At 41.4% G+C, this 24,930-nt stretch overlaps 1 protein-coding gene across 9 annotated transcripts in view; it reads right to left on the minus strand.

Annotated features, from left to right (window-relative positions):
- FAM13A (family with sequence similarity 13 member A) overlaps positions 1 to 24,930 on the minus strand; it is a 146,857-nt gene that overhangs the window by 21,656 nt on the left and 100,271 nt on the right. For 8 of the 9 annotated variants that reach the window (XM_071555835.1, XM_071555836.1, XM_071555833.1 and 5 more), the window contains 6 exons: positions 17,911 to 17,955; positions 16,151 to 16,330; positions 13,124 to 13,310; positions 10,164 to 10,240; positions 9,420 to 9,462; positions 4,274 to 4,424 (listed from right to left, as the gene is read on the minus strand). In XM_071555835.1, coding sequence (XP_071411936.1) covers positions 4,274 to 4,424; positions 9,420 to 9,462; positions 10,164 to 10,240; positions 13,124 to 13,310; positions 16,151 to 16,330; positions 17,911 to 17,955 — 683 coding nt within the window. The remainder of the gene's footprint in view (positions 1 to 4,273; positions 4,425 to 9,419; positions 9,463 to 10,163; positions 10,241 to 13,123; positions 13,311 to 16,150; positions 16,331 to 17,910; positions 17,956 to 24,930) is intronic. The other variant, XM_071555837.1, reaches the window with a different exon arrangement.

The raw sequence follows: 24,930 nt of genomic DNA on the forward strand, positions 1-24,930 counted from the left end.
ATGCAAGAAGGATGAAAGATCTATTGTATCAAATTGGTGTATTCTTGGTGAGCTCCAAGGCCTTTCACTGGCAAAACCCTGTCCTTTTTTTTTATCATTACATTGCATATTTGCCACAGGGTTACTTGAGGCTGCAGGGCCAACACAGGGAGGGTTGTCCACACACAGACACCACCTGAGGTGCAGCCAGAAAAATGCCACAGGCATCTGTTTCCCTCTCTGCAGCCACACAGATGATGCCTGCTGCTAACACTGCTTTTACATGCACCCAGCTGTCAAACAAAGGAGGTCAAATCTTAGCTGCTGTAAACTGAAGTAGGTCCAGAGCGATTAAAAAGTCTAAAATCACAACACCTGAGGTCCTACAATCAAATGCCACTTAAAAGAGTCTAGAAAGACCTCTTACAATGAAATGAATAAAGCAATTTAAAACCCCATCCAAAGCATTCACTAGCTCAGTAATGACCTATTTCCTTCATCTTATAAATGACTGCATGAAAATATCCCTGTCTAATACATCAGGAGGTATTCTTCCTATGTAGATCAAAAGAATGGCCCAAATACAGTGCCACCATGCCTTTTCAGTTAGTGAGATGACATGTCTCAGCTAGCAAGCAAACTTCGTATTTTGTTTATAGCACAATGTCAAAACAATCAAAAATACATTTTTAATATATTGATGCTACAAAATAAATTCAGTAAACAATTATTGTTTCTACACTTAGTAATAAAAATGGAATGTGCTTCATCACGTATTCATTTCTTATGCTAAAGAGTGTTACACACAAATACACTCAACAATCTAAGTCCACAGCATTGAAAATAAAGAAACGTAAATGTAGCTTCCCTTTTGCTATACTATTTGGATTTGTTTGCATTACTTTGATTTTTTTTTCCATGGGAAAGTATCAAGTCAATGTCGAAACTATTCATAGATGAGCTTCACCCTCAGGGTCTCAATGCTGCAATACCTGAGTACTCAACGTTGAGAACTCAAATTCTGCTTTTTTTTTGTTTAAGCATCACAGTTTGCAGAAAAATGTCTGCTGATTATTTCATAAGTGCTTGTTACTCCAAACTCTGTCTGAAATCTCAGCTACACAACTTTTTTAAAGCATCAGTAACCGGGTGACAGCAGCGATCACACACATCGTACTGATTCACTGAACTGCCTGCTCAGTCCAATCTGCTGACAGGGCCAGCCGCTGTTATGGAGAGCAACATACTTCCAGATTTTCCTTGAGGACAGGATAGCAAGTTCTGGGCTTGAATTAGAAACATTTGGTAAGAAATCTGCACAACAGCTCTGTACTGTGAAAGAACACTCTGTCCTCAGTCATTGCACTCGATACAAACGTAATCCACAACTAGAAACCTTTGCTATGGAAGCAGCTCTGATAATGCCTCTCACAAAGCCACCTCAGCTGGCACTGGCTGACCAGCTCAGCAGTCAAGCCTTGCAATCAGACATCCCAGTTCACAGACACATCTCTGTTCACACTCAGCGTGAGAACAAAACTACCCGATTTGCACCTGCCTGACGCACAGCAGGAAAATACTTTTCCTGGACCATGGGAAACCCACCTAGGCTCAGAGTTCCTCAGAGTTCAGTGCTTGAACTTGGCTGGGGCACTGCTCACGTCCTGCGTACCACAGCAATAGCCTGGTGATTACTACACATACATAAGGCACACACTTAAGGCAAAGGGGATGCAGGAGGCAGGCATGGGGTGGAGTGTGAGCCTATGCATTGCAGGAAGCAGGAAGCAAACCTCTCTATCCTGTCTCTGCTCAGTTAGGTATTAGGAACAGAATCTGGAAAAGTACAGCAAATGTCTCCTCTTGTGTACAGACCTGACTATGTGGTAAGCCTTACAGGAAAGAAAAATCTGGTAAAAATTACTTGTAGTGTAACATAAAAGGCACGGGACCCTGCAAGATCACCTGGTAGCAGCTATCAGAGTTTTGAGGGGTTTTTATGGCAGCTCTGGTCTTAACAAGATGGAGAGCCTCCCTGAGCAACAAATAAAAACTAGTCAATGGACAAGGTTGTCTCATGTAATTTTGTCCCCACTCTTCAAGGCTTTTGCCTAACATTTGACTGGAGGCAGTGACAGCCACAGACAAAGGCAACTCCTAAACCTGTAATTGTTCTCACAAGTCACTTGTGGAAGTCCTAGCAGTTGCCCTCATCACTAGATGCTCTGTATCTCCTGCAGCATGATACAGAGGACATTGCCCACAAAAGTCAGCTCAACTACAACCTGAAAGAATGGGTAATTTCCTGAGAGATGGACCTACCAAATTTCCTAGAGCAAAGCAATAAACAGCTCAGTGTTGCCCCATCTGAAGACATGCTCCTTTCTCCTTTCCATTGGGGATGCAATCAGAGCTGTGGCACGGATCCTGAAGAGATGTGTGAAGGCTTGAGTGACACAGGTTGGCTGGCAGGGGAAAGGAAGATGTTCTGGCTGCTAGAGCTGTGCATGGGTGGTACAACCCTGCCTTGCAAGGCCAGTCTCAGTAACAGACTCTACCATTAGCTACGGAAGCCATCTGAGAGTTGATGTTGAGATCTTCCCCTTCCTGGCTGTAGCAAGCCTGATTTCACATCCACAGCTGGGAAGGACTTGGTCTTTCCGTGCTAAGATACAGAAGGCACCATTTTGCTGCTGTTGCATCCACGCCAACAAAATGGTGATTCTGGAAGGCACGTATTTCAGAACATGACACATCTCCCTCACCCCTGACAGCTGATTCTTTTGCAATTGCCCACCTCCTCCTCTTGTGAAATACACATGAACAGAACAGGGGAAAGAAGAATCTGAGAGAAGCACTCTTCAAAGTGCAGTCACACATGCCCATAATCCTGTTTCATATTTGCAGGGCAAGAAAGCTAGAATCCAAACATAAGAGCATGCCTGCTACGAGGGAGCTGTACCAAAGATACAACTTATTTCATACAATGGGAAAGCCACGGGCACACAGAAAGGAGCTGTGTTCTCTCCTTCATGCATTCATATGACTCCTATTAGTAATGCAGGAGGGAAAAAAAAGCATCATTATTTCCAAAGGTTGAAGTCACACATCACCTCTGAGAACACAGACGTGCTCACCCTGGCTTGAGACCCTGCAGGGCTCTGCTAATTAGCATCTCAGTAAACATACAGTGCCCAAGGCCGCCTGGGAGCCCTTCCGTAGCTCTTTGATCAGCCACACTGCACATGTGATGATTCCACCCAGGGAATCCCTGCCTAGTAAACAAATGGAAGAATTCCCTCCTGTCCATGGTGACTAGTTGCCTGGCTGAATCAAAGGCAGCCATGGCTGTGGGTTTTCTTTACTCATGCCTAAAGTGTCATAACTACTCCCCTCCTAGAGGGAAAGACAAGATATACTAAATCACGTATGCTGTGGAGGCAGGAACAGAGAACCCCACTTGACAGTGTTCTTCAGAGATTACTTTTTTAGAGCAATGAATTAGTTGCACATTTTCTCTCTCTTGTGCTATTAGAACACCACACTTGCGTTTTCCTGTTATTCCCTGTCAAAACCAATTCTTGCTTGTACATAAAGACATAGTCTGTAACTGGAAAAGGGTTTGATCCAAAAAATGCTGGACATCCTTATTTCATATCAGTTTCAAATGAAATTGAGGCTCATGATATCCAAATAGTTCACTCAGATTTTCCACTCATTTTTAAATAAGTAAACAAGTATAGACTCTGTAGATGGGACCTAAGAAAAAGTATTAAAGTGATTTAAATTACATACAATCAATTTAACACTGCCATTTGAGCTGGTGAACGGAATTCCTTCACAGAATACATTAAAAACATGTTGTTTGTATGGCAAAGTAAGACAGCCTTTTTTTCCAGCTGTGCTTTTCAGATCCAAATCATTACTTTCAAATAGTGATTGAAGAGGAAGAAGACCCAGTAACTTTGACGTGTAGAGCAGTGTAGCTTAATTCTCCAGTGATCAGTCACCAAGAAATAAGATATACTAAAACAGTGATTTAACAGTACTAAACGGAACATGAAAGTAACTTCAAGAATAAAACAATTTTCTCCCTCTAAGTGACAATTAGACTTAGTACCATTCAGTATTTGCTTCCAGTTTCTCTAAACTTTTAGTTCTACATTCTGGACAAAACTGCTTTCCTATTGTTTTTAGCATAATAACATGATCACATAAAGATATACCCAGCCCATTCAGCTTTCCCCCTCTCTCTCTCATTTCACTCATATGACCAGCCATCACATAATCCTACCTTCCCAATTGTTGTCATCACACAGTGATGTTAAATCCAGCCGAGGCACTTCAGATACAAAACTGTTTTCCTGATCTTCAGCATCTTGATTTCTTTGTAGCTTGTTTTCAGGCATGTTTGGATGCTCTTGAATCTTCATACTTGAAGTCAGCTATGTTCCCATACACCCAAAGAAATGAGAGAGAAAGAAAAAAAATGTTTCAGGACGTAGAGGAGGAAAAAAGCCCTGCAGTCACAGCAGCAGTAAGCTCATGCCTTTAGCTAAAAAGATCCAAACAAACAGGTCCTGATGTTTCCAGCTCCAAATCCCCTGCTCGGTGACTCCTATGTACTAATTGCTCACTCACACCAACTAAAACATCTGTCCTTCTGCCTTCCTTGAATTTTTCCTTCTTTAGAAAGCCACTGCAAGTTCCCGAGACTCCCTGCCCTGACAACTGCATGCAGCTGAAAAAGCCTCCAGTAATGGACTGGGATGAAAAGGGAGGGAGGGAGGGAGGGAGGGAGGCAGGGAAAAGGGGGAGGGAGGGGGATGGCTGCGTACACTTCCTACAGGAGTGCAACAACTCCTTCTAGCAGCAACAAAAACGCTGCTGCTGTTGTGAGGCTGTAGCAATATGGTGCCGTCTAAAGAGCAGGCACAGAGCCCCTGAGGTGGCAGCCGCAGACAGTAAGCAGTGCAGGCTACGTACATGAATGCTCTCATGCAGGCTCTGCTGGCTCAGATCAATTAGTGCCAGCTAAGCTGTGCTGGCTGCACATTCCCTGATTTCCTGTGGTTGTTTTCTAGCTGGGCGTGGGGAGAGCAGAACTATTTATGGAGGAGCTCGGGGTATTAAAGCAGCGTTGCGCAAATCCAAGCGGCAGTAAGGTTTGGCATCTCAGCTGGAAGCAGTGCGGACTCTGGGGAAAAGCCAAAAAATTCACACAAGCATCCAATGACTTAGGAATATAAAAAAAAAAAGCTGAATGCTGTCAAGTAAATGATTCATCAGTTAGCACTACCTAGAAGCAACTGCTGTTTGTCTCACCACTATTCACCCCTGCACATACCACACGTCATGTGCATTTATGCAGAAACCACTGCCATTCCCTCAATCCAGATACTCAGTGTGTGTGTCTGCAATAGGGCCTGATGAGACGAGCAGTTTTGTGACTCTAAAACAAATCAGCTGTAAAGCCTCAAAGAGGGCAGCAGGGAAAAGAAAGGGTGAAGCAAGTATATAAACATACAGAGTGATAGGTATAAATCCACCAAAAACCTGGAATTTGGTAAGATCAGCTTAGGCATAATTCTCTCAAATACAGTCTACCAGGTAGACAACAGGAAAATCTTCTCCCTGCAGGTATTTTGATAAACTAGTCAGCAATTTGCACATGCTGACATGTGAAGAAAATGGGTCTAAAGAAAATAAACTGGTATATTTGGATGTATTTTCCTTGTGAATCCAGAAGCATGGCCAAATGCTTCAATATCCCTAGTACACATCACTAAGGCACATTTATTTTGTTTCATCTGCATAAAGCTGATGATGTGTTTGGGATTTTTTTTCCCTTTTGAGTAGAGAAAAACAAGTAAGTTTGATGAAAAGGGAAAAAAACTTGCCCAGTAGACAAATCATATGAATAAATGTTTTAATCTTATCTGGATTCAATTTCATCAATCCCTGAAATTGAACAAGGTGCTAAATAATTTCATCTGGCTTCCTTTCCCACAAAAGGTTGGATCAGGTGATCTTCTGAGGTCCCTTCCAACCTGGCTGTCCTACGGTTCTAAAAGTCTGGGTGATGAATACCCTACCCTGGTGTTTCTGAAGAGTTTTTCGGCACTGTATTTGTATAAGGTGTGTATTTTCTATTAATTTCAATAAATCACCTTTTTGAAACATTCTAACACAATGAAACACTAAATGACAGCTTGCCAAACACTAATAACTTGTACAGCTTGATGCTAAATCTGATTACAAATGTGTTTATTGTGAGAGCTGTACATGGAAAAACGCTAATTCAGCATTCAATATCTTTTAAGCTGCTTCCAGGTTGGGAGGACTTAAGTATTTCTTTAAGGTTCAGTAATGAATTTCCTGCTAGGATCTAAACAGTCAGTGTACATTACAAACAGAAAAACTGGTCAGTGGCCAGAAACAGGCAGTCCCCTACATTTACTAAAGAACAAAGTGTACCAGTTGATAAACTGCATATATATTGCCAGCACAGCATTTTAAAGGCTGACAGAAATCAAGCAGTAAGTTTCAAAATAGGTGCTATTTTTAATAACATAAAGAAGTGTGAAGAGACAAACTTATCTAGATTAACAATTTCAATGACAGCACCCTGAAAATACCATCTCATCATCACTACTGATAGGAATTACAGAGTTAAACATCTTTCTATGAAGAGTGTGCAACCTCCTGACTTAAGACTCTTAAAACATATCTGTAGCAGACATAAGAGCACTTCCCAGATGGTTAAACATTTCCATTATAGATATATTAGAATGATAATATCAGTGTTTTCTTTCTTCTACAGTCACTTCAGTTGTTGGAAATATTTAAGAGCTGTTTAAAAACAGCTGTCTGCCACCAGTTACTCTCCTTTCCTTGCTCACTGATGTAGCCTCTAATACAATGAATAAATCATTAGGTGTTCTGAAGAACAATGCTGGTACAAACCCAGGAGACTCAAGAAAGCAGATGTTCAACTTCCTTTGCATTAATGCTCTAAACCCATAGAGTGGTTGATAATTCAGTATTCCCACCACTTCTTTTCCTTTTTGATTACTTGATGTCACCAGCTGCCAACCTCGAAGAAAACAAGTCAAGAAAGGAAGAGCTACTTTGCCTTAGGTATGGATGTGCCACAATTTCTTACAAACCAATGGTCACAGCAAGTGATGATCTTGGTAACAGTTGGCAGCCTCAGTGCACTGCGGATATTACATAAATGACCATGAAAAAAATCTTCAAAGTAGGTACTTGAATTCTGCTTTTTAGAAACTGCTTCTGCAGTTATGCTCTGCAGACACCAGTAATTACAGATCTAAGTAACCTGAGGATAAGTCAGCTGCTTTCATTCTCCCTGCTCCACTGGAGATTCAGCACAGAGTAGCTCAAGCAGCTAGAAATAAATGTCAACAGAAAGATTTTTAAGTTCTGCTCAGGAAGGCGTATTCTGATCATGTATTCACAAATCAACTTTACATAAAAGGCTTTCTTCCCCTACATCTGATCACCCCGTACAACCACAAGCAGGAAGCATCCTTAAGCACATCTCAGTAATACAACCTGATGCAAGAATGTGGCCATTCTGCTGCCTTACTCCTGAGTCACGCCAATCCCCCTCTACACCTGTTGCCATGCTGGTGTGAATCTTAAATACTCTTCCTTTACCAAAACCTGGATACTAGAAACCTGTGGGTTTTATCCTGGAATTTAGCTACTTCCAAGGGCAGATTATGGAAGTTACAAAAGCACTGGAAATTTATTTGGGACTTGTGTTTCCAGGTATTTTTAGAGCCTCACGAACACCTGAGGTGGCACAACCGTTATCTATGGCAAATTCCAAAGATCTTTCCTAATATCTTCAGACTGGAGACAGGGTGAGAAAGTGAAAAGAGTAAGGCAGTCCCTGTCCCTTCCTCATACTGATGAGTTGTTTTTTATGAAACATATGTCTTTAAAGCTTCCCTAAGCAAAAGGCTTATAAGGGGTGAGGAATGCAAAACAACTGTGCAGGAATGTCACATTTACTTGACCTTGTAATTCCTATATAATACAGACTCTGGGTTAAGGCTACATCCTCTCCTGTAGTTAAAATTCTAAATTTTAAACCTTTTCCTAAAGAGAAGCTTATTTTAAGATTATGATTTCATATTCAAATGCATCTCCACCAGGCTAATTTAAAAGCTTAATAGGAGTATTGTGTGGCATGGCAGTAACAGCACTTTCTCCACATCCAAGTGGGTATGTGAGGAACAACATGTTGCAAAATCTACGTTCTGGAAAATGCAACAGCTCACAATCAAGTGCAGGGTCACTGGGGATTACAGACCCTCTGGGAGCAAAGTAGGAGATCCATCTAAGCCCAGTCAGAGCAGTAAACAAAGACAGCAATGAACACCCTTTGCAGAGGTCCCATTTCAGAGTCCCACAAACTTCTCCAGTTACAACACAGATGGTCAGAGCTCAGTTATTAGCAATCTCTTGCCTTTCCTGCTAGATGAAAATAAATCCTACCAGAAATAAAGCCTTTCAAAGGCAATAAAGGCATAGTGGCGTGTATGTGAATAAAAAAACACACAAGAGGAGTCTAGTTTAAAAATATTACCAGCCCTCAGATTAACTCTAGACATCCAGAGAAACCAGACATTGGCTACAGCACTTTTATGGTGCTCATCTAAAAGGGGTGTACAATTGAGGCAGAGATGCCTCAGATAACTCTCCCCAGAATTTTAAATGCTTGGCTGCCTACAAGTGTTTCAAACAAACCCAAATGAACACATGACTGCAAGGGTGTTCAGGCAACCCAACCCTGATCTCTGATTTGCTGAACAGTCAGATAAAATACACCATAAAGCAAATGGAGGAGGTACGTGTTGAAGAGAAATGGAAAGCTCGGGGAAAAACTGTTGCCATCAATGTCACATCTCCCCTCCTGACATCCATCCCAACAACCAAGTCTTGGAGATGATCCAGTTTTCTAAGACAAATGGATCGCAGACACCTACGTTCAAAACCAAAAGGCTGCACTGGGAAATCATAAATAAAAGAAAAAATTATTCTAAAGAAATCAAGAGAGAGAAGCTGATCTTACTACCCCAGGAGTTAAGCAGTCAGATGCCCTGCTTGCCATGATTAATAAGGGAACCTCACGCCACTTAAACCAGAGTGCTGACTTCAGTGATCCTTCCCTTTTTGGCACGGAGGGATCAAACGGACTGAGGCAGATGCTTTCATACTCCTCAAAGGCTGAGAGGCTCCCTAAATTACATAAATAAAATGCACAGGTAAGGGAAGGAAAAAGTACATGCTAACTTCATTTTTCCATGAAAAAATTTCAGAGAACCATACACATAACTACTTGTTTCTACTCAATAAAAAGCTTAGAGACCAGGAAACTGAAACAAAAGCAAAAAAAAAATACCAACCTGAGAATGCCTGACAAAAACCTCATCGTTTTCACTTTCTTTGCTATAAAAAAAACAAAAACAAACCAACATATTACAAATACAAAACCAGACCGTCTTATAACAAAAACAAGCAGGACTCTTGCACACACAGGTTCTTATGTTCTTGCTATTCCTGCAGCCTCACTAATTCACACAGTAAATGAAGGGACACTGGGGGGCAGCATGTCAAGTTGCTAAACTATGTATTTTTACTTCCTCTCGGGAGCTATTTCTGAAAAATAATGCAATTTAATTCCAGCGCCCTTAATCCAAACCAATACAACTTTCTCAACAAACAGCTGTCGAGAGAAAATGTCACCTCAGGTGAGCGGACTGGGGCTGTACAGCTTTTGCAGAAGAGTGAAGTACAAAGAAAAGGGCTGGATTCCCAACCCAGAGGCCATGTAAGCCAGATCCTGCAGTCCTCTGTGTGGAGCACGCTGGTTCAGGTGCTTCACAGCTGACTTCAAGTCTGCACCATCAGCACCTTCAGTGAACATTCCTAACAGGCTGTGAAAAGAGCCTTGGTGGCATATGCCGCAGGGCAAAGCCCACACAGCATATGTAGTGCCTCCATGAAGTTCTTCTTTGAAGTTACCATGGTGGGTATTGCTGTTCTGCAGCATATCTAAATGTCACCCTCACAGTCTGTGGTAGAAGACCTCTCAGACTGTACTACAACCACAGGGAAAGGAAAACATAAATATATTTTTAAAAAATCACCTTTCTTCTGATAAAATTTCCATGTCATCAGGTCCTGTTCTGTCTATAGGCTTGGATGAGCTAAAGCTTTCCATACTCTGCAATACAGTAAATGTTAAAGCTGTAAGATACATACGAGAAACAGATTCAAGCTGCAGGCCATTAAACACATCAAATATAAAAATATTAAAGAGGACTTCCAGGAACAAGACAACACTTAGACTGCTGCCTGCTGCACATTTATAACAAAGTAACCATGCTTTATTGCCATAACCTGCAAAAAACCAACTGCTCATTGCTTCGACTCTTTCATCAAATGACCTTAAAACATCAAAGCAGAATAATGCTGCATGGTGCCCCACCAGTTCCCATGTTACAGACTGACAGACAGCCTGAGCCTCAGAGCAGTTCTTTGGTCTGTACAACTTCTGTAATAGCAGGTACCAAAATCCACAGCAGGCTCTCAGCAGGACTCCTTATGTTCATCTTAGAAATTACTCCACTTCTCAGTCAAAACCTTCCCTAGTTTCTTCTTGAACAGGCAGAAGAATGCAAAGAGACTGCCATGTGCATAGACAGCAATGTTGTACTAACATGAATGCAGGGCAAGAAATCAAACTGGTTATGACAACTTGTTCTGCAGTTTGTCTTGGCTACCATTAGGAACATTAAAGCTGTTGTCCTCCAAGCCACATTGCCACTTTGGGCAATGTCCAGGAGGTTTTCTACTCAGGGTTTTGGGAAAGTCCCACTTAAATACAAGGATGTCAGTCAGCGGCAGGGTGTGGTTCTTGCCCTGGAAACTATGTGCACAGACTTTCTGGGACAGTCACAGCCCTCTTACCTGCTACATGTCCAGTCCCATAAGGTGACACAGGTCAGTCATTCCAGCCTTGCCTAATGAGATTCTACTGCTACCTGGCTACCATGTCTCTGAAATGCAGTGAGAGGCTTTTAATGCTTTGTGGTTGGTTTGCTTGGGAGAGTAACTGGAACTGACAGCTCTTCCACTGCTGACTTACGCTTCTGAGTCAGATGAAATCAGACAGCTAAGAGGAAAGCTTCCACACACTGTCCTACATACTCTTTCAGGCTTTGAAAAGAAGGAAGCCTCAGAAAAGGTGGTTAAGGAGATACAACAACACAAACTTGTTTACATGACGAAGGCCTATTAGTAAACGCTATGGTGCAGGTTATGCCCTTTGATACTTCAAGTGGGCAGTCCAATTTGGGTTATTATTTGAAGTGCAAAGGTGCAGCCAAAGAAAGCTAAACCACCACATATCCTTCTGTCAGTCACTAAAATGCAAGTATGTAATAAGCACATTCTTAAAAAGCAGCTTTTGCTCTTCTAGAAGAGTAGTACCATGCTCTTTGCAAGCTATTTCATAACGATACTCCCAGCTGACAATCCCACCGTGACACTTCCTCTAGCAGAGCAAGCACAACCACATTGATGGTCATCATGGTCAAAGTGGTTTTGGTACAAGGTTAGTTCATTTTACATTCCTTTCAGACCTTGCCCCTCAAGAGATCCACAACAGAGGGGCAGGGCAAAGTCTAGTGGACACAGGTAAGTTTGAGGCTATTTCTTCTGCACAGGTTTCAAGACTTCATGAATGTTTTACAGATCGACAGCAGAAATGGACAATTCTGTGAGTCTTTCTTTTCCTAAATCCTGAGAAAGTCTTATTTACATTTAAACTGCTTTATACTCCACAGGCACAGGGAAGAGGTGCCGAAAAGAGCACAAGCACTAGACCTCTGCCTATTAAAGTCCCACACTACAAGCAAAGACACAAGTGTGAATGTGTCTATCTCACTCGGCTTTCATGAAGTATCACATGAGAAGGCTGCTGAGCAGTAAATCTAAGTTACTAAATTGAGCAGTGTACAATTTTTGGCATCTTGCCTTCTTTTTATCACAAAGATAAGCAAAATCTGCCTCTCTCTAGAATCCCTGCACAGGATAAGAGCATCAGATCATTGCAATTTTATGACCTAAACAAAATTAGTCCAAACACAATGTCACATTAAGAACTCACTTGCTTGTAGCAGGCTCTGAATTTAATCAAACACAATTGAAGGAAATTACCTATAGCTCAAGACAGTCTTGTCACACAGCTCTTCTGCTACAAGTAAGCATGCAATGCATGCTCAGTGCCAGGCACTGGGATGTACAGCACCTCTGCCACTGTATGTAGACTCTGCACTGAAGCACAGGATGGTTTCTCACCTGCTGACACTCTAATCAGTATCTGGTTTGGTTAAGAGGGAAGGAAGGGGCATCAGTTTTATTCTACAGCTTGTAAAACTTGGCAAACAGTCTTCTACTATGAAGGTTACACAAGACTATGCTGGGACAATTCTGTGATATTCCAGATTTTTACAATGTTACTGCAAAGTCACTCACATCCTCAATAAAAGGTAACTAGAGGGATCACCTTTTGGACCAACACACTCCAAAGTGACTTGCAAATTGCAACCACCACAGTAACACACAGTCTGTAAGGAAAAGGTATACAACACCTTTGTCATCTCATTATCAAGTAGTCACTTGAAATCTAGTTTCCGAACTTAGAAGGAACATAAAAACAAACTTGACCTGAACATGGGAACCTACATCTAAAGTTCCAACCTTCTTGCAAGACTTCTGAAAGACTGGGAAAAAGAATTCTTTCTTTTTCTGCTTTCCAAAATGCTTCTCTGACTTCAAAAGGAAAAAAGCAAAAAGCTGTGGAAAGAGAAAATTACTACAGGTGGAGTAAGAGGGCCATAGCAGAAATACAGCTTTTCAGTTACCTCATCACAAAGGTTACAAGTGTAGGATCCAGTGTTTCCCATAGTTCAAAATACCCACTTACGACTGTACTGCAGGCGAAAAATGGTTCCTAAGGGAACCAGTTATGCAATGAAAGAAAACCTACTCCCCCCTCCCCGCCCCAGGACCAGGTGTCAAATAGTACAGCATGCTGGCTTACCACAGGACTGTCCTGGTTGTCATTGAGCTCTGAAAGCTTGGTGCTGGATTTCTGCCGCTTTGATTTATTCCTTTCACTAAGATATCCAGAGCTGGTGTCTTGTAATTTTTCTGCTTCTTGAGCAGCTAGAATACAGTCTTCAAGACTGCTGAATCCAGAGGGAATGTTTTCTTTGTTGACCACTTCCCTAAAAAGAAAGGCAACATTACAACAGGAGCTTGCTTAAAACACTCTTCTGCTACATTTGCGGTACCGATGGGGAACTGAATCATGCTGACTGGTTAAGTTCCAGCAACATCTTCAATGCCCTATGAAACCAGTATCTCTGGTTCTTCTCAATGCAGCAAGAAAGACACAATGCTAAATCCCACTGAGGAGTGAAAGCCAAGTGTATACATCTCAAGTGAGAAAAGCTGTAAGGATCAACGTTTGGGATTTGATTCATTTCCCACTAAACCCAACACAGAGAATCCCACTGACTTCACATGGAAGGTGAACTATCCCCTGGCTGTCTGTGGTAGTTTTATAGAGAATATGCAGCGTATTTTCCCTTGAGACACATGCTTTTACTTCAGAACAGTGATTCACAGCTGCCATTCAAGGATCTCCTTTACTGCATGACACCACATAATTGTCCATCTTACTCATACTCTGAAATGCAAGAGCAGGACTGTAGTGCTTTAGTCAAATGCTTCAATTTTATTTGGGAATTGCACAAAACATAAAAGGGAATGTATCTTTGCAATGGCAATATAATTGTGAGGACTGAGGACTGTTCTGCTCTGGGAAGTCAGAAGTAAATGGGACAGCTAACCTTAAGTCACTGTGTGACGCACTAGCTGGGACTCTCTGGGCTTATTTTGCCCTGCATAATTAACCTGTTGGCTCCTTTGGCGTGCAGCTTTCCATTCACAACCTGTTTAGTGGTCTTGCTCTACTTTGTCCAACAGTGAAGATGCACATACATAACACATCACTACATTATGGGAACAGGAGAAACACAGTGTGCCTCATTCATCACTGTGTTCCCAGAGGATAAAGTCAGCCTGCTTACACTTGACACTGAAACTGGAAAATTTACTAACTGTTGTATGTGTGGCTGCCTTACACAGTGCTGTGCAACTCCAAAGCCTGCTTCCATCAACAGCAGAATTTATCTAGACTTGCACTGCTGAAGAAACACAAGAAACCAGTTACTCTGTAGTATCTGGATAGTGCCAGCATGACAAGTATTCAGAACAAGAACAAACCCAGAAAGACTTTCTAGATCACGAATCTCTAGGTTTTGTTGGTTGGAAAGAGATACAAAGAGGTATTATAAATCTATGATTAAACTTCTAAGATAATACATTTGCCTTTGTGGAAGTTTTTACAAACACCTGAGCAGACCAATTACATATACAGTCTGTGGATCATGTAATCTTCAAAGCCTGGGAGTTCACCTACATGTTTTTGTGATAAACACTTTTCCTGCCTGTAGCCCCATTTTGTGATATTACAAATCCTCTTGTGATCCATCACAAGGCAAACAGTTGAACTCACTGGACAATCAAAACAACAACAAAGAAGTTTTGATAGGAATTCCCAATTTTGATAAATTACCCAAAGGAGTCCCAGCAATGTGACCTGAGGAAACCAGGGAAAACAATTTGAACCCTGGCCAGCATTCAAAACTTGCAATGTGCTTTAAATCCTTGGCTCCAGCTTTATGGACTGAACCTGAATAACTGTGTCAATCGTATCTAAAGGCAGCTCTGTAACGCAATGTTGAAAAAAAGCCCTGCAGTACTATATGCTTCCAAACACGTACACTAGCCAGTCTGTGACCTACTTACCTGAGAAGCCTGTCAGCAGGGCAACTAAACAAGAAAAACTACTTTAGAGCTGCTGCCAGATACTTTGGTGACTTGTGAGTGCTAATTTCCCAGTCCATCTTCACAGCACATTTTCATGCTCTATGGAAATGGCTTTTTTTGGGTGGGGGTAACTACTGATTTTCATACAACAGCAGCATAGACACATTTTGGGAAACGCCATTGCTGCAATATTAACACGAGGTATTGATGGCTATGCACCTGTATTCAAGTGGCTTCATATAGAATGGTGCAGACTGAATAGGATTTGGATTCAACACCCAGGAAAAAGTAGGAGACTAGATGTTTATTTTGGAATCTAACTTGAAATTCTAGCAATCTAATACTGCAGTGAAGCACACACATTCCTTACAAGAACTGGTGCCATGCTGTGTTAAAGCTAAACATATGGATAAGCACGGATCAGAACATGGCCTTGGAAAGTCTGTAGTTACAGTTCCCCAAATACAGCTACGCCTTGGGCAAATGTTTGTGAAAGCTGTGGTGGTTATGTATTTGTACCTCACAACATATGCCACAACTAGAGGAGTATGAAAGGAAAAATACATATTACCTTTACTCTTTGACAGACATTTAATGAAACTCACCACTAAATCATGTTTAAAGCTTGTATAATAGGGTGGATGAAAAAAAAAATCTTAAATTCCAATTAATCAAAAGGAAGGTTTTTATAATTTCAAACAAACTCTCAAATTTCCTCACTAAACCCAAATACAAGCTGTGGCTCTACACTCAAAAGAAGAACTTAATCTCATTTTTGAAACCATTCTGAATTCAAAAAAGCAGCTAAGCCCATGTTTTTATCTAAAAAAAAAGTTACTGGCAATAGAGCCAACTGCTTGGGAATTTCCACTAATGCATCAAATACAGTAAAGTAACCAATTCCAAATACTGTAATTAAAAACTTTACTGCGTAACCCCCCCTAGATTCTTATCACACTTTGCCCCACTCCATGATCTCTAATAAACTCTGTATTTCCCAGCTCTAACTGATGCAATGGAGCTCTGCACAGGCATGCAGACTGCTCTGCCCTTTCAACTCGGGGCAAAGGTCAGTGCATTTCATAACAGAATGTAGCATTGCCTTGGTAAGAGGACATAACTACGGTAGACAATCAAATATACTTTCAAAACAAAGAAATCAGGCTCATACATGTCTCTGTTTCTCCGGGCTTCCTCCTGCTCTTTGTGGTGCCGCCTCCTCTGCCTGGCAGACACATTAGAAGAGGCTGAAGATGTTCCCGATTCAGAGTCCTCTGAACTCTGGCCGCCTGAGCCATGAACATCAAAGAGATGCTGCTCCACGGCTGAGCGGATTGTCTTCTCTAAATACCTGTCAAGCCGAAAAATAAGGTCAATTGAGCTCAAAGACTTTCTGGAGCTCCCTCTTTGCAACAATAAATAAAGCAAGGGTATCTGCAGGCTATGTTTTTATTATGATGGCAAAGCAGCACAAAATGTCCTAGGGCTACAACATACGCAAAAAGCAAAGCCAAAATCTTCAGATACCCTGCAGTTGAAGTCTCCTAGAAGAGCTGAGCCATCCCAATCAATCTTGCCCTTTTTTATTTCTAGGGATGTTTGAACCTTCAGCAGAACAGCTGATTTTACTTACTGCCACTACAGACATCGGTGCCTAACTTCCACTCTCCATTTTAGGAGTCCTTGCCCTGACAACACCGTATTTGATATCCAGCCACCCTGACACTCGTCAAGCCTGTCATGCAATACAAGCTCAGCAAGGCAATGGATCACCTGCAAGATGATGATTCACTGTTGTCTCACACAGGGATGAGAATATGCAAACAGCAGTGCACAACAAACTCTTGAAATGCTTAACTCTGTGACCAAGCATGGATTTTGTTCTGAGTTTGTTCTGTTTCCACACATTCTTGTGCCATGACTGTACCCACAGCCATCCTGATGTACTCTGGTGTGAGATCAGTCACACCCACAGGCAGTAAAAGGGCTTCCACACAAGCCACAGCAAGGGAGCCTCTGCAGCTGCATCAGTTAAAAGATGTGGGACTACTTGAACTTTCAACACAACTAAATCCCCTTCATTTTGGTACTGACAAATATTCCCTTCCTTCATCAGAGGAAGCTTTTATGGGCAAAATCTGAATTTTTTTTTTTGCAAAGAGATCGTATAAAACCCCATTTTTGTATATTCCCGTCCCATCTTTGTTTGTTGCAATGCCTAAGTAATCTGCTGAAGAATCGGTTTTTCAAACATGCATGTCCAAAGTCCATGTAAAGCTTCGAGTGGTTTTTTTTCACAATTAGAATGTTATTTCAGGATTTGCTGGTTAATTTTTAGCTGGGTAGATACAGTATGGGGCTGACTTCTCCTTTACGAAAGTTGTGTTCAGTTGCTATACTTGAAAGTCTGCTGAGACCGCAGCTCCCAAAATAAGTCAAAAAACCTTAGCAACTGCAAACCCCCACATGGTTTAACTAGGCAAGTATGCCTGTATCTCACTATTGACACAAATCAGTTCTGCAAACCCATCAGCCACTGGGAATTTCCAGATCTGGCAAAGGAGCCAATTTGTTAGCTCTGCTGCTCCCACTTATGGTAGGTAGTGGGGTCAAGTCACATCCTCTGTTGAGATGCAACTGAGAGCAAACAAGAGCAAGAACATAACACAATGCAAATAGCTTCTCTAAATATACAAGTTCTGCCTAACCAAAACATCGTAGGCACAGTGCAAGCAAAGAACCAAGGGCCTGGGAATTTTCCAGAAGGAAGTGATTTATTATCATTGCAGATGATTCGCTTTGGGAAACACTAGCTCTTTTTTTGTTTATATAAGAACAACCCTTGAAGAGAAATGAAAGAATAACCAGCAATACTTTAAAAAGCACCAATAGGCAAGAAAGGTAGCCACAAAATTTTAAAGAGACACTTACTCTCCTGCAGCTGGAATGTTGCTATTGACTTGTGATACATGGGCACTGAAGAAAAAAGAGAAGAAAGTTAGATCCCATCATCACTGTAAGGTCTTAAAATTCTTGTTCTTTGTAGCCTAAGATTTAAAGATCTGAGCTGTCTCAACAATTGCCTGCCACAAGTTTTGCCCTTAAGGAATTTTCATTCCATTGTGACATGACACATTTTGACAATGTCAATATTCTCAAGAATTACTTTCCTGTCATTCTTATGTAGTAGGTCAAGGTCTAACAAAGTATTTCAACCTCAACAAATTGCAGATTTTTTTGCTTTCTTCTGAGCTTTCTGTTGCTGCCAATTGTTTTAGCTGCATCACAAAAATCCTTGCCTTTTGACACTGACTTGAAAATGTATAGACTTAATACTTCTCTCTGGTTTCATGTTCTTTGTTTCACATTTTAAAAAATAAAATCTATGCTCTCTTCTTTCCCTTTAACCTAAGGCTGCTTCTGAGCCTGACCAACACAAATGTAGTCAAATGGAGTCACTGCTTGCTGCTTAAAGTCCTTCTGAACAAGCTGACCTGTCACCTGGCACAGCTGTTATTGCTTTCCCCCTTCTGCCAAGCTGAGTCCCATCCCACCCCTTTCCCCCCCCCATGCTGACTCATTTTTTCAGATAAGGTGACTTTTTGCCTATTCATCCCTTCCGTGACGTCTGTTAAGTCAAATAAGCTACAGGCCTAGGGGTTTCATTTCAAATTATACCGTATCAGCAGGGGAATTAGCAGTACAACTGACTGATATATCTCAATAAAACGACACCATAGTCAGGGTATGAGCCATGAAAGATACAAAATGTACTTCCTGCCAAAATAGCCATTCATTGCTTTCAGTCTTTACCACTTCCTCTCAATCCTTTCCAGTGCAGAACCATCAACAGCTGACTTCCCTTGGCTACCCAAAGGTTTCCTCTCTGCTTCCCTCACTCTGCACTTCACTGTATGGGGCTACAGCTATCCCAGAAGCTGCAGCGCTCTCAGATAACCATCCTGTGGCCGGCAACAGATGATGAGGAGGCTAAATAAGGAGTCACTACAACTATCAACAAAACAGCCCGACTCCTGCAGTGAATTACAAACCCCACAACACTCAGCTGCAAATTAGACTTGCAATCTGTTTCAGCTTCCTTAGGCTTAGCCAGCGTGTTCACCTGCGTGAGGGTTAAGCAGTGTGCCCTAACCATACACTTCCAGTCCCAGCTTCCCTCAGTGCACCTCTCCAGGGCAGGCACAGGTCTCTGCAGTGGTGGCACACCAGGAAAGCAGTCACAGACTTGCCAGTATACCCCACATGACCTGTAGAGCACTCAAGCAGCTGTGCCATTCAAGTGATTTCATGCATAGAAGACAAACAAGTATTACTGTAGGTATTATTATAGACATGCAATCTGCATATAGGAAACAAAAAATTGGCAAGATACCTCTGTTCCCACATCTAACATCTTAACTATTAACTATTGAATGGCTTGGCAATCTGAAGAGCACGTTTCTCTACTTGCTTTCCTATTCACTTACAGAAACTATTTGGCCTGTTCCCAGCCCAAAACTATTTTTAAGACCTGGCCTCCCACGGGAGATGAATTAGCAAGTAAGGTGCTAGTGCGGTCAGATAAACCACATTGTAAGGTAAAGTTCATGTGCTGACTTCTGCTCATACATGTGTGGGAGTAGGCTAACATTGGATTAATTTTCTATAATATTTACATAATATAATATTATTTATTGTCATCCAAAATGAGTGGGAGTCTCATCACACCTTTTTTCTCTGTTTTCATATCAAGAAAGTGGTATGAGGAAAAGGCAGAAAGGATTGTTTGGATTCTGTTGTTTGTTTTTTTTAACACCCCTAGGATATAGGTTTATCTAACTATAAAAATTTTTGTAACACTCCAATACATTCTGTAGTTGTCTAATTCACAGTTACCTGTATGCTTTACTACCACTAATTCAACTTTAAGTACTTTAACCTGACAAATTTACAATGAGGCATATCTGTGTAACAATTACTTTGTGCTTTCTAGAAAAGCCCTACTCAGACAACACAGATTTTACAGGAAAGACAGTAATATGGTGATTTTTCAAGCTACTGACAAATAACCAGGAGGTATGCACAGAGTTCCATGTCAGCTGAGCGGATGACTACAAAATGAAGCTCTGACATTCTGATTTTACTATATTTCCCTTCTCAATACTTCGTCCTTGTACACTGGAATCCAAGTTTATTCTAATTCTGTGATATTTTAATGCTCTTCCATTACCCCCCACCCCCCCCAAATAAGACAGAGGTTTTTAAATCAGAGTTTTGCTAGATACACCACTTTCAATGCCACAATTGGTAACTTTTCTGGTTATTTCATTCTGAAGCTTAATTTAAATGCATTGCTAAATTGCTTTACTTACCCTCCACCAACCTTTCTTACACCAAGGAAGTTCTCATCCAAAACAAATGGTGGAGGGCAGAGTTACATAGAGTTTTTTAGAATTTGAGCCTGCTGCTGGACAGATCAGGTGTGTGAGCACGTTAGCAAACTCAGGGAAAGACACTGCCCTGTAAGGATTTCACAGCCCAGAAGATCAACCCGGCAGGCGGGGTGTATGGGTGTATCCTGCGGCGTTTTCCAAACTTCTTGGGTGGCAAAAGTTGCTCTGCTGTTGGATTTATGCTTCACGGAGCCAGCGATGCGAGTTCTGCCTAGAAGAGCCCTCTTGGCACGCCCTCCTGTGCAGGCAGCTGCCTTGGAAGGGCTGCCTTGCTCAGTAAATCATCCAGACAATGAGAACTCATGTTCTGCTGCAGTTAATTATTTTCTCCTCACATCTGCTCCATTTCACTGATACGTATGGTCACAGCTCCACAGCTAGATTATCTTTATTTAATTATGCAGCTGCTGTAGAGCATGCTGAGAAACACTGACTTTTGATAGAAATTAGTTTCTTCTCCAGTGACAGAAGGCAGCAGGACAGTTTCCCTGTGCCGGGGACTTTTAATTCCAGAAAGCCAAACAAAAACCTGCATCAATGCACACAGCTGTTTAAAGTGCTATAAACTTATGAACTGGTTTCTTATGACTCTCATGCTTTTCCTTTTAGGAAGTCTGACCTCTGGCACTTCCTACTCTTGTCTAACTTGCTTACTCAAGTCTTTTGCTCACTTTCAGAGGTTCTCTGTTGGCTCTGCGTAACATCTTGCTTCACACATAAGGTAACCTCTCACTGCATGGCCTCTTCTCCCATTCTGTTTCAACCTCAGGTATGGGAAGGTGGTACCTTCTATCACCTCTAAGCACATTAAAGCTCAGCTGCCCCTCCAACAAGTACTCTCTAGGTTTAAAAGACGCGCACTGGAGCGAGAATTATCTCATTCCATGCCTGCACCTTGTTTGGTCTGCACTGGGCAACTTTTGACAGCAGACAAATAACCAATCTGGATATCAAAGTCCCCTCTCCTGATTTCTTTCATTCAGGTCATTATTGATGTCTTAGCTTCCAGGTAACAAGAGCAAAGAGAAAAACATCAAATAGAGCAAACTGACTTACTGGAACAGTATTTTCCCAGATTGCGTTTTCACTTATGAAATCAATTAATAATTTCCTGACAATACTTAATGGCCTAAATCATAAGCTATACTTACAAGCTGGTACTAAGGTCATTCATGGCTGAGATTTATTTACAATCCAACTGTTTATTCAGGAAAAAAGGTGGGGTTTTTTTCCTGTTTTGCTTTTCTGAAAGCTGAGCACAACAGTAAGAAAGTCTCAATAAATGCAAAAACGTTTTACCATTTTGCCATTCCAGCAAAGTTGAGAAGTTTTAAATAGCTTTGACATTTCAGATGGGAAATTTCTTTAGTCCTCACGAATATATTATTTCAACCCATGACCTAAGAAATTCTTTTTCATATGTACTTAAATAGCCCAAACACTCTCTACTCTCCACACTGTGACCTGCAATACTGCAGACTCAGGAGGGATCCATTTTAAGGCAACTACTTCACTTTCAAATAAAATGTGAAAATAATGAGATTAAAAATAAAAGTGATGTGCTTAGTTTTTGCGTTGTCTCATCACACTGAGAACATACTTTCAGAATTTTCTCAGCACCTTCACACTTCCACAAGCTCAGATCAAATTATCCTTCCTTTAAATGTGGTAGGTTATTTTTGACATGACCATCTCACCATGCAGAAAACTAGCCCCACTAAAAGTAACTCTGTTTGGGATTCCTAATGTTTTTCACTTGCACTGAGATCATCCTTTGTGGATGCACACTGACACCTACTGCATGGAGCAGAGACAACCCTGAAGGGGATTCATACAGGCCACATGATGAATTTGGATGGCTGTGCCTCTGCAGATTCCCTTACAGAGAAGGGAAATACTCCTCAGGGAGCCTCAGACCTGCACGGCAGCTGCACCCAAGCAGGGGCACCCAGTGCTGACTTGAGGCAGGACACAAACATGTATCACACAATGTGATCAAGACTTGTAACGGGACCCAGCACTCCTGAGGGCCTTAGGACCTCATAGCATGTCCCAGGGAGGAAGACATGCCCAGCTGGAATGTGGCCAAACAAATTTCTGAGCAGATGTGAAATCTAGAAGAAACTTTTTCAGTTCCTTCAGGAAACTGACCTGATAACAAACATCTTACCCAATAATTTACAGGCTAAGAACACGTGACTCGCATTATATAAAGAGTTGTGTCAAATAACAACTGTTAAAAGGAGAAACAGCTGTACTGAATACGCCAACAGGATGGATACTAGTACTTGTAGGAAAAGAAGCAGTAAACCAGGCAAAACTGTCCAACGCCTTGCCCTGCACTCATGGGTATTTGATTTAATTTTTGGCATTGCTTGTCATGTCAGCTCTCACCTCAATTTCAGTTAACAAGGAAGCTTCACACTACAAAGCTTTGGGTTTTTTTCCCCTGTAATATCGCTGTGGCTTATCTCACGATGTGCTCATCAGGAACTCCTCTGAAACCACCTACGTGACTAACGTCAAATGTGAAGCATATGACACCAGCGCAAATCATGTCTGTGCATTCTCTGTCTTCTAAAAACTCATTGAATATGTGCTCACAGAGAATTGTGCTTACAGAGAATTGCTGTTGCCAGGTGCTGCTTCATTACCTGAAACTGCAGACTGTTCCTCTGTACTGATTACTCAGTAGAGCTGGCATTCACGGTCTCATCACAGAATTACACAACGAACAGTGCTTTGCACTTTTTAACAATCCTAACTCCATTTACCACAAGGTTTTGTTACAAAGATTCTGGAATGTAAACGCTCTTCAGGCAGGACTCCCTGGAACAATCAATTGCCCAGCAAGGTTCTCCTTTCAACAGTGTAAAAATCTCCTTGCCTGGTACTGAGCACAATTGAACCAACAAATTACCCAACCAAGGACTAATGACAGGGAGAGGATATCCCTGATCAGCAGTAAGTGAATGGATTAAAACATGAGATCTCTCAAATTAGTCAAGCCAACCTCATCCTTATAATGCACAGCGAAAGAGAACTACACCTACAAAATTAGTATTTTCTGCCAAAATTTATTTATAGACTATTTGTTCAGATTTCCTCATGCATCAGTATTGTTATTTAACACAAACAATCCTCTCCTCTGTCTGAAACTCAGTGGGAATATGTGTATTTGGTTCACTTCTTAAGCTGAGACCTTCACAATCTTTTCTCCATCTTATAACAGGGTCTGCCTGCAGTGGAACACAAGTTATGGAAACTGTGTAAGGTCTCACCTGTTTCTTGCAAAAGGGTATCAGTATTTCTTCAAAGTATACTGAGAATATCTCCTTTATATATCCATGGTCATGCAATTACTTCAACTTGAATATTTTTATCCCATGACTCCCTTCTATACCTTCATGAACAAGTATGTCCAAGTCCTTTTCTTCCTTGGCACTTCCAAATGTGAGGCACTACCCTTTCACGTTAAAGATTTCCATTACTAGTTCTGAGTTAAATGGCCTTATTATTTTTTATACTATATCTTATATTTGATGCTTATGTTTATACATACATATATATCAATCACACTATCTGTGATATATTTTCTCTCAGAAGACACTCCCAACCCATTCAGTTCTAAATTTCTGCTAAAGGTCAATTCACAAACCTGATTGATTCTATTATGCCAGAGGCTAATAAAGAAAAAAGTCGATTACATTTAAGGAGCTCCAACAGCAACCTCCTTCCTCTAGAGGGCTCACCCCCTCCCTATCCATCTTTAAGTTCTAGTACTAATGTCTGTATTTTCCATACCAATGGCATGATATAAAACATTTTGCTGACATCAGACAGATTAGGTATACTACTTTTCTTCTTTTCTCTGTAAAGTCTTATAAAAAATAATTTTGCTGTACTGGTGTCCCCACTCTTTACAAATCTATGTAACATTTTGCCTCATTTACTGCTTACTCTTGTACTATTAATTAATGATTATTCCCTTACCAAGCAGTAGTGGTATAAACTCTATACTTGGTCTTCAGTTTCCCAATGCATAAAGAAAAAAATCCAACTTAAAAGTTAAGCCCTTCAGCATTTGCCTTAATGTCAAAACTAACAACCAGAGATACATCATTGCCAGCTGATTCTACCAAAACTGTGATGGTTTTGGCTGGGGCAGAGTTAATTTTCTTCACCATGTCTGACACGAGGTGGTGTTTTGGATTTGTGCTGAACACCGGGTTGATAATACAGAGATGGGTTCTGCTATTGTGAGCAGGGCTTACACAGAGTCAAGGCCTTTTCTGCTGTTTGTGCTGTCACACTGGAGGGCAAGTTGGGGGTGGGTGCATGAGAGGCTGGCAGGAGACACAGCCAGGACAGGTGATCCAAACTGACCAAAGAGATGCTCCATACTCTACAACATCATGCTCAGTGTACATACAGTGGGGGAAGATGGGGAAGATGAGACATTTGGAGTGGTGGCATTTGTCTTCCCAAGTAACCCTTA

Source organism: Pithys albifrons, chromosome 5 (assembly GCF_047495875.1).
Source record: "Pithys albifrons albifrons isolate INPA30051 chromosome 5, PitAlb_v1, whole genome shotgun sequence".
NCBI lineage: Eukaryota > Metazoa > Chordata > Aves > Passeriformes > Thamnophilidae > Pithys > Pithys albifrons.